The 10,949-nt window shown below is 40.3% G+C and overlaps 1 protein-coding gene across 1 annotated transcript; it reads left to right on the forward strand.

Moving 5' to 3' along the window:
* The first annotated feature begins 9,399 nt into the window (after positions 1-9,399).
* On the forward strand, positions 9,400-10,335 carry LOC117667203 (olfactory receptor 5AR1-like). The gene has a single exon (XM_034420416.3). It carries the CDS (start codon positions 9,400-9,402, stop codon positions 10,333-10,335), a length of 936 nt encoding a protein of 311 aa, XP_034276307.3.
* The last annotated feature ends 614 nt before the right edge of the window (positions 10,336-10,949 follow it).

Consider the following 10,949-nt stretch of genomic DNA (forward strand, 5'->3'; position numbering starts at 1 on the left):
CTTTAGAACTATATACCTAGTACATGGAATTTCACAACCAAACAATGTATATGGATTCTTTGTGCCCTGTTATGGCCAGAAGACTGATGTTGCTGAATTGGGTTGAGGACCTGGTTGCACTTGCCAACTATAATGGGAAGATTGCCTGTAGATCTAGACTTTGTATGGAAAAAGTTAATGCAATATTGGATCCATTTATACAAAATACATCAGGTGTTATACATCACCCCAGAATGGAAGGAGAGGGCCAGAGATCAACTTCTGAGGTGGCAGAATTTATTCTTAAAACGTGAGTTGGATGTGGGATATGGTAGGAGTGCCCAACATTGACTTGAATTACAGAGGATAGGCTGTTCAGAGAGAGATCTTGGCAGATCCCTTTACGTGAATTGGAGAACTTCAGAGAACATCTGGCAGAATGAAAAAGGAAGGGATTATCTGAGAGACTCGGAGCCCTTATGCCTCTCCCATAGTTGTGTCCAGAAGAAAAATGGGTCCCTGAGGATGCGCATAGATTACCACATGCTCAATTGGAGGACCATCCCAAACCAGTATACTACTCCACAGATCAAGGACATATTACATTGCTACTGGGGGCTAAGTGGTTCAGTGTGCTGTATCTGAGGAGTGGGTACCATCAGTTCCCCATGTACCCAGACGATCAAGAGAAGACAGCGTTAATTTGCCCACTGGGGTTCTACAAGTATAATTAGATGCCCCAGGGTTTATTGGGGGCCCAAGCAATGTTCCAGTGATTTATGGAGCAGTCAGAAACATGAACTTGATTGAGGTATTAGGGTATTTAGATGACATCATTGTCTTCGGGGCGATTTTAGAACAACATGAAGAGCGACTGAAGAAAGTCCTGATATAAATCCACAAGGAGGACATCTGAGTTGAGTTGATCTAGGTGAGTGACCAAGCAAGTGACCAGAAGTGGTACTAGACATGCCAAGGGAGAGTGGAGGTGAGCTGAGCCAGGTGAGCAAAGACACACGGACAAGCAACCAGAGCGGGCTGATGGCCAGAGCAAGGGACAGAACAAGAGATATTAAGATGCCAGGCAGAGAGGAAGCTAATTGCCTGGAGAAAGGGATAGAGGGATCCAACTCTAGCAGCCCTTTCAGGGATAGCGCTACATTTGGAAAGAAGACAAACACATGCACACACATTTTGGTAATCTATGTTTGCATAGACTATGTCTAACATGAAACATTGGACTATCAGTTTTGCAGGATTTAAAATAGGTATCTTCACTACTTTGCCATCGTTGGTCTGGCTTCACAGCTTGTGCTTTCAGAGTATGGTTGAGATCCTATAATCTTTAGAACCCTCAATCTGCCAGTTAATGCTTCAGATAAAGATGATCAAACTACAGAGGTTTCTTAGTGAATTGCAATGGAAATTTGAACTAATTATGCAGTGGAACTAATTACTAACTACAGTATTTTTCGGAGTATAAGACGCACCAGAGTATAAGACGCACCTTAATTTTGGAGGAGGAAAACAAGAAAACAAGAATTCTACCTCTGCCTATCAGCATTTAAGATGGTGCTGCTTTACGCTGCCCTCCTCCTCCTCCTGCAAGCGAGAGGTGCCTCAGGGACTCGGCTGGGAAAGAGGGCGTCGATTACTGATAAGTTCTTTTCCAGAAAACTTATCAGGGTGCTCCTGCGATCTGCAGGGACTACTCGCTTTCCCCCAAAGAGACCCCTTGCATGCTCTGGGGGGAGGGACAGAGCACAGCCTGAGGAACAAATTTCTTTGGGACGATCTGGGGGGGAATCTGCCCGGCAGCTTCAGGGAACAAGGCGGGCACCACGATTTGCAGCTGGTCACCCTTCTGGCTGCCCAGCGGGCAGCTCAGGGCAGACAATGGTCACAATGACTTCACTCCCCAGCAATGTGAGGAGCCACCACCGCTGCTGCCTAAGCACTCTCTGCACCCAGGAGCCGAGCGAGCCGAACGGGAGCTCCTAAAGTGAAACATCCCTCCTTTCCAGCCACCACTGCCTCGATCCCCCAATGCAATTCTCAGAGCTGCGTTTCAGGCGGCAGGTGGCCAGTTCCCCTGCAATGTGCAGTAGGGAACTGGGAACCATTTTGGATTCAGGGAAGGGATTGCAGTGCTGCCGCCTGAAAATGCTTTTCTTCCCATTGCACATTGCAGAACTGCTCGCCCTCATCCTCCTTCTCAGCAGACTCACCTTCTCTTTCCTCCTGGCCAGATCCGCAGCCTGAAACATGATGCACTTTTTTTGCCTCTGCACACCCCATGTTTGGAATCGGGAAGGGGATCACAGGTCTGCTGCCCGAAAACGCTTTCCTTTGTAATCCTGATGCTCACATTGGAATCCTCACATTGCTGGGTAGTGAAGTCATTGCGACCATTGTCTGCCCTAAGCTGCCTGCTGGGCGGCCAGAGGGGCAACAGCTGCAAACCGTGGGGCCAACAGCCTTGTTCCCCAAAGCTGCCGGGCAGATTTCCCCCCCCCCAGACCGTCCCAAAGAGGGTTGTTCCTCAGGCTGTGCCCCGACCCAGATCCCCACCGCCTTGAACTGCCCGAAAATGTCCGAAGGGTGGGGGCTGGTGGATGGGCGGGGCTACATTCGGAGTATAAGACGCACCCAGATTTTCACCCCCTTTTGGGGGGTAAAAAGGTGTGTCTTATACTCCAAAAAATATGGTAATTACAATGAATTACTAACCAATTACCAAATAATTGCAGTGAAAATTTGAACTAATTATGCTATATAGTGGAAATATGAATTCCTAGAAGGTCTTCAAGTGCATTTTTTCCAAGAGATTCTATTGAGTATTTTAATAGCTTGGTTTTTAACCAATGGTAAACAAAGTATAAAATGAACAATTCTATCCAAGTATTCCATCTTTCATCTTTGGAAATGGAATCTTTGTTTCTAATCTGGTAAATTCTTTAATTAAGCACTTCAAGTTAGCCAAATAAACTTAAATGCTTATATCTTTCTCCTTCTCCTACTACTACTATCATATTTTTTCAGACAGATGTAGGGGACTCAACTGGTCTCATATAAAAATATATAGTTATATATATGGAAACTATATGGAAACTAAATGAGCAAAAGAGAAATCCAAATATTTGGCGTGATCGCCCTTTGCCTTCAAAACAGCATCAATTCTTTATTTATTTATTTATTTATTTATTATTCAAATTTCTATACCGCCCTTCTCCTTTTGGACTCAGGGCGGTGAACAGCCAAAATAAAACATTTATACATAAAGTACGATTAAAAATAGATTTAAAATAATTAAATTTGGCCCATAGTTTAAAATTTATCAATTTAAAATCCATATCAAAATTTAAAATCAACCATAAAATCATAAAATCAAGAGAGACCGGCTAACTGAAAGAGATGAGTTTTTAGGGCCCGACAAAAACTCCGGAGGTTGGAGATCACTCGTATCTCTGGGGGTAGATTGTTCCAAAGGGTAGGTGCTACCACAGAGAAGGCTCTCCTCCTGGGGGTCGCCAGCCGGCATTGTCTAGCCGATGGCACCCTGAGGAGGCCCTCTCTGTGGGAGCGAACTGGCCAGTGGGAGGCTATTGGTGGCAGAAGGCGGTCCCGTAAGTACCCTGGCCCTAAGCCATGGAGCGCTTTAAAGGTGATCACCAACACCTTGAAGCGCACCCGGAAGTCCACCGGAAGCCAATGCAGCTCGCGCAGGAGAGGAGTCACAAGGGAGCGCCCCATCGCTCCCATAAGCCCCCACGCAGCCGCATTCTGCACCAGTTGGAGCCTCCGGGTGTACCCCAAGGGGAGCTCCATGTAGAGAGCATTACAATAGTCCAGACGAGAGGTGATGAGTGCTTGAGTGACTGTGCGTAGGGAGTCCCGATCTAGAAAGGGGCGCAACTGGCGTATCAGGCGAACCTGATAAAAAGCCCCCCTGGCCACGGCCGTCATATGCCCTTCTAAAGACAGCCGTGCATCCAGGAGGACGCCCAAGTTGCGGGCCCTTTCCGTGGGTGCCAGTGATTCACCCCCAATAACCAGCGATGGCGTCAGCTGGCTATACCGGGATGCCGGCAGCCACAGCCACTCGGTCTTGGAAGGGTTGAGTCGAAGCCTGTTTCTCCCCATCCAGACCCGCACGGCCTCCAGGCACTGGGACATCACTTCCAAGGCATCGTTGGGATGGTCTGGGGTGGAGATGTACAGCTGAGTATCATCAGCGTACTGATGGAACTCCACCCCAAAACCAGGGATGATCTCACCCAGTGGCTTCACATAAATGTTGAATAGGAGGGGCAAGAGGACCGACCCTTGTGGCACCTCACAAACAAGGCGCCTCGGGGTCGACCGCTGCCCCCCTGTCAACACGGATTGCGACCGGTTGGAGAGGTAGGAGGAGAACCACCGCAAAACGGTGCCCCCCACTCCCAGTCCCTCCAGTCGGCGCAACATGATACCATGGTCTACATGGATACAATTCTTCTAGGTACACTTCCACAGTTTTTGAAGGAACTTGGCAAGGTTCCTTCAAAGTTGTTCCAAGCATCTTAGAGAACTAACTTCTGTGGATAGAGGCTGACTCAAATCCTTCTGTCTCTTCATGTAATTCCAAACAGACTCAAAGATGTCAAAATTAGGGCTTTGTGGGGGCCAAATCATAACGTACAGGACTTCTTGTTCTTCCTTATGCTGAAGATAGTTCTTTTTTTTTTTAACGTATAAAAATGTTTATGTTTTATTAAAGGTGTAATTGGTCCAGTTGAAGGTTTTACAAAACAGCTCTAGGCATTTAGTTTGTATTATTGCTGCAATATATATATATATATATTGAATCTTTGCAACTGCATCTTGCAGTTCCACCATTCTTATTGCCATCCTATTCCATTGCCAGCATGACTTGAACTATACAAAATTCTAGCAGATGCTTTCGCCAGGACAACCTCAAACAGAAATTCTGTAATGAAAATTTCCCACAAGCCACCTAGGATTCTGAGTGAACACAAAGTTGCGTACAAGTTTTTTGTTTGTTGTTGATAACAGTAAGGAAGTACTTTGCCATTGCCGACTTTTAAAATGGATTTTTTTTTAAAAAAAAAAAGTCAGTCTAATGACCAGACATGAGAATACCTGGTGGTTTCCCTTCCAGAAAGATTACCTAATGATGGTTACCTGCTGCAGGTATCACTTTCTTTTTTTAAAAAATAATCTTTATTTACATTTATCATTAAAAAAAGAAGACAACACACCAGATAAATGACAAACAAAACAACAAAACAAATAACATACATGTCTATAAGTAGTACCTTAATATTTGGTATAATATATCTATGTTACATTCCGGGAGAGGCAGAACAACCTAATTTACATTTGTAAATCAATTAGGTCTATCCGATCTCACTTTACTTGTATAATACAAATTCTTCAATAAATACAACTCCTAATCTGGTTTGGGATTATAGTTTTCTCTTTGATAGCCAAATATATAGTTTTTCCCAAGATAAACATGTTTGTGTTTGGTCTCTATCTTTCAGTTTTTTAGTCAATTTATCTGCTTCCACACAATCCAAAACCTTCTTTATAATTGCTTCCTCTGATGAGGTATTTTTATCTTTCCAGAATTGAGCATATGTTATGAAGATAGTTCTTAATGACATTGACTGTATGTTTGGTGCTGTTGTCTTGCTGCAGAATAAATTTGGGGGCCAATCACACGCCTTCCTGATAGTATATGATGTAAAAGTATCTGCCTGCATTTCTCAGCATTGAGGACACCATTGATCCTGACAAAAACCCCAACTCTATTTGCAGAAATGCAGTCCCAAACTTATAAGGAATTTCCACCATGTAATAAACCTCCACTGTTGCCTACAGACACTTGTTATTGTACCACTCTCCAGCTCTTCGGTAAACAAACTGCCTCCTGCTATAGCCAAATATTTCAAATTTTGACTCATCAGTCCATAGCACCTGCTGCCATTTTTCTGCATCCCAGTTCCTATGTTTTTGTGCATAGTTGAATTGCTTAGCCTTGTTTCCACATTGGAGTTATGTCTTTTTGGCCACAATTCTTCTGTGAAGACCACTTCTGGCCAGACGTCTCCAGACAGTAAATGGGTGTACTTGGTCCCACTGGTTTCCACTAGTTCTGTGTTGACGGCACTGCTGGACATCTTCCAATGTTGAAGGGAAGTAAGCATGATGTGTCTTTTATCTGCTGCATTAAGTTTCCTTGGCCGTCCACTGTGTCTACCGTCCTCAATGTTGCCCATTTCTTTGTGCTTCTTCAAAAGAGCTTGAACACCACACTTTGAAACCCCAATCTGCTTTGCAATCTTTGCATGGGAGAGGCTTTCCTGAGTAGTATCACTACCTTTTGTCTTGTTCCTGTACTCAGTTTTGCCATGGTGTATGACCTGAGACATGAAACTGTTTTCCACAACTTCACCTTAATAGCAGTTTAGCCGTTTCTCACCCAGTTTTAAGCCTCGTACACCACTGCTTCTGTTTCAGTTAATGACTGTGTTACAATTTATATATGAAATTGATGATCATTAGCACCTGCTTGGTATAATTGGCTAATCATACATCTGACTCTAATCCTGTAAAATCCCTGACTTTGTGCAAGCGTAAGAACTTGACTTTGTGCAAGCGTAAGAACTAATGCTGTTTTGAAGACAAAGGGTCATCACACCAAATATTAATTTGATTTGGATTTCTCTTCTGTTCATTTCTATTTTGTGAACTGATAAAAATAAACAATTAACATTTTTTCTGAAAACATTCTTAATTTACAGCATTTTTGCACAACTGGCATTTTGCAAAAAAACTCTATGCAAAAATAAAATGAAGCAATGGAGTACTTCTAGAAAAACTGGTAAAATACAAAATTGCTAGAGTAAAAAATCCCATTTAAATCAGATCAATTCACTTTCACTGCAAAAGAAAAAACTGCCGTGCCGCCAGTTTTCTTGCGCCAAAAGAAAAAGTATTTTAAAACTCTGGAATAAATTGGTGAAACTTTACATTTGTAATCAAGCAAAAGGGTTGCTCGATAAAGCAAATCGGCATTCAGCCAGGATATTAACAATCAGATGTCAAAAAGTGAAGTTAAAAACACAGGCATACCTATAAATCCAAGCAGCGACTGGAAAAGATGGAGACCCAACCACTCCAGCCATTCTTACCAAGAATTTTAATCCTCTAGAATAGATTCTCTGCCCATGATCGTCCAAGGATAGTCATGGGTCATTCCTAGTTACTCCGCCATTTAAATCTGGGGAGCACGCTGTCAAAGAACCAGTTGTGATAACAAAGTCAGCTGTTTGTTGGCAGGGAGAAAAAAAATGCCTCACTGCTCAGAAGGCTATTTTCTGGGAATCCTCAGGCTAAATTTATTTTATGGGAAAACCAACTTTAAACATTGGGAGAAAGATGGTGATATGAAAAAAATGGATGGCAGTGGGGAAATTGACTTTAGATTAACTGATAGATGATGAATTTTTAATATACTCAGTATTTAAGAGATTATCAGAGGTATCTATAAGATGGCAATATTTACAATTCCAACTTTTGTTAACAGCATTACCTAGCAGACTTTTCAGACTCCGACACACCTGACATACTAAAACAACTGGTTAATTCCTTTAAAACTAAAACTTACACAATTACAAATATGAGTTACCAGTAAATCAATTTGATATGCAGTTGTTAAGAAATGAGGGGAATAAAGAATTAGAGGGTCTTGTATTGCCTAGAGTCTAGACAATGGAAGAGTGTGTTAACTTCTACAGCAAGAATGTCAATCAACTTCAAATGATTACTTATACAACAAAAATTAATATTTAGAAGTTATTGGATTCTCTTATGTTTGTATAGAAAAGGACTGTCAAAAACAACATTGTTGTTTTATTATTACATTGTGTTAGGGATGTAATAATAAGTACAGTGCATCTTTAAAAATATGTTTCTATAATACCCTATACTTTAATCTTAAGGTCCCTCAAACGGCAAGTTATTGCTTCAAATAAAAGTGTTCATACTGCATGATGAGTTTTCTTAGTGAATTCTAATGAAAGTTTGAACTAATTATGCATAGCAGCTATACAGTGGAAATTTGAATTCCCAGTAGGTCCTCAAGTGCATTTTGCCAAGGGATTTATTGAGATTTTAATAAATTGGTTCTTAACTAAGAGTAAACAAAGTATAAAATGAGAAATTCTATCCAAACGGTCCATCTTTCATCTTTTGAAATGGAAGCTTTATTTCAAATCTGGTAAGTTCTTTAATTGAGCACTTCTAGTTAGTTGAATAAACTGTTAAATGCTTATATCTTTCTTTTCCTCCTCCTCCTCCTCTTCATCATATTTTTTCCAGACAGATGTAGGAATACTCAACTGGTTTGATATAAAAATATTGTTCTGTGTTTTACTTATAATTCTCTTGTCACCCTAACTCCAAAAGCTTCTTCATGATACTTTGTGTGAATTAAATCTCTCGTAGTACATGAAGAATGAAGTTCATGAGTCAATAGATGGTTCCTTCTTTTTTCTAGCTTATTAGTGGGGGCTTTAGTGGTTCATCCTATAAATTGTGCATTGAAGCAAAGGGTTGCTTACAGTATCTCTTTAATCAATGTATATTATTTATGATATACTGTAGTAAACACATCCATATTAAAATCCAATTAATCCATGACATTCTTCTAAAAAGTATTTCGTCTTAGAAAAAGAAATACTAGATAGAACTGTTCGAATCTCACCAGGCTCAAGGTTGACTCAGCCTTCCATCCTTCCGAGGTAGGTAAAATGAGGACCCGGATTGTGGGGGCAATAAGCTGACTTTGTATAAAAAAAGAACATCGCTTAGGGGGGGGCCGAAAGCCCTACTAAGCAGGTATATACAAAAGTATGAAGGCTATTGCTTAACACATTGTAAGCCGCCCTGAGTTCTCCGGAGAAGGGCGGCATATAAATCGAACCAATAAATAACTGTACTGCAGGACAAAGCTATAATGTACATTAATCAGCGAGTACTAGAATGTAATAGAAAATACATTTTAGTAAGAAGTCTACATTATTTCCCATAGAGAAATGCTTCCTATAAAATGCAGAGAGATGATGATAGGTATGAAACTATTGTTTGTTAATTGACATTGCACTCCTATGTAATAGTGTGCACAGTCTCCAATGCAACTATGTACTTTAAAAAGAGCATATTTATCAAGAGCCCACAATTCAACAAGCCCATATATACAAAAAGGAGTAATTCTGCTTTCCAAGCAAACAACTTGTTTTTAGTTTGGGTTTTTCTTAATCTCCTCCCTTGGGTATTCTCAGACAATCTGACAGTACTAGTATTGCTATAAGGTTTTCCCTCTATTTTTATTCTATCAGGGGGAAATAAACAATGCAGATAAATCAAACCATTGTGACTGAGTTCATCCTTGTTGGATTCATGGACCACCCAGAGCTTCAGATTCCCCTCTTCATTTTCTTTCTGCTCACCTATCTCATCACACTGGTGGGAAACATTGGGATAATCATTCTAACCAGAATTGATGCTAGGCTTCACACCCCCATGTACTTTTTTCTTAGAAATCTCTCCATTGTAGATGTTGGTTATTCTACGGCCATTGCCCCCAAATTGTTGACAACATTTGTGATAGACCATTCAACAATTTCCTTCATAGGATGCACTACACAATTCTTCTTTTTTGCCGTGTTTGTGACCATTGAAGGTTGCCTTCTGGCTGTGATGGCATATGATCGCTTCACAGCAATCTGCAATCCATTATTGTATTTTGTTGTCATGTCAAAGAAATGTTGCATCCTCTTAGTCATAACCGTATATGTCTGTGGCTTTGCAAGTTCAACAATCCAGACCATATTTATTTTTAGTTTGAATTTCTGCAACTCAAATACTATTAATCACTTCTTCTGTGATGCTCCTCCAATACTTCAATTGTCTTGTTCAGATACACAAATTGCTCATTTTGTGCATTTTATTTTATCCACTGCAATTACACTGACAACTTTTCTCGCTGTTTTGACCTCCTACATTGCCATTGTTATTGCTATCCTGAAGATCAGCTCTGCCCAGGGAAGATATAAAGCCTTCTCTACCTGTGCCTCCCATCTCACCACTGTGACCATTTTCTTTGGAACCATCATCTTCATGTATATACGACCTGGCTCCAATTTCTCATTGGATAAAGACAAAATCATATCTGTCTTTTATACTCTTGTCATCTCCTCACTTAATCCACTCATCTACAGTCTGCGGAACAAGGAAGTAAAGGATGCATTTAGCAGAATGCTAGACAAGATAATATTGTTGAAATAAAAATGGTATAAATGTGACTTCTTTCGTGTCAAAAAAGAAAGCATTGTTGTATTTCTCTTTGAATGCTTGATAGTATTTTGAACAGGTGAGAAAAGAGCTGAAATTACATATAGGTTACTCAAAAGAATAAATGAAAATTAAAAAAATAAAAGGACAAAATGTTTTTAAATAGAAGAAAAATATTTTTATTAATCAAAACAAATAAACTTATGTTTGAATGTTTTTCTATGTAAATGCACATATAGTATAGATAGAATGATTGAAGTGCAAAAGAATGTGTCAAAGTCAATCATTTGATCATAAAACAAAATTTAAATGCAATGTGTATGTAGATGTAATTCAGATGTAAAATTCCTTATTATTTTGTTGGCACCAAAGTATATGGGATTGGTAAAATGTCTGTGTCAATTAATTAGTAAAATGTAACATATACGTTCAGTGTTGTTTAATTGTTCTCATTTAAACTGCTTCAGTCAATTTTAGCAACATTCCTTCAAAATACCTTATAATGAAAATGGATTTATGGGTTGTAGAACTTCTGTTCCAAGACCTTCATGACTTGATATAGTTGTTCAATGACCAGTCAACGTCTTCAAAAGAAGAAACAAGAAAGT

This window comes from Pantherophis guttatus, chromosome 1 (genome assembly GCF_059756535.1).
Source record: "Pantherophis guttatus breed Tessera chromosome 1, ASM5975653v1, whole genome shotgun sequence".
Taxonomy (NCBI): Eukaryota; Metazoa; Chordata; class Lepidosauria; order Squamata; family Colubridae; genus Pantherophis; species Pantherophis guttatus.

Bases quoted from the DNA above. Each gene is read 5' to 3' on its own strand.
- LOC117667203 (XM_034420416.3), top strand. From the start codon at position 9,400: ATGCAGATAAATCAAACCATTGTGACTGAGTTCATCCTTGTTGGATTC.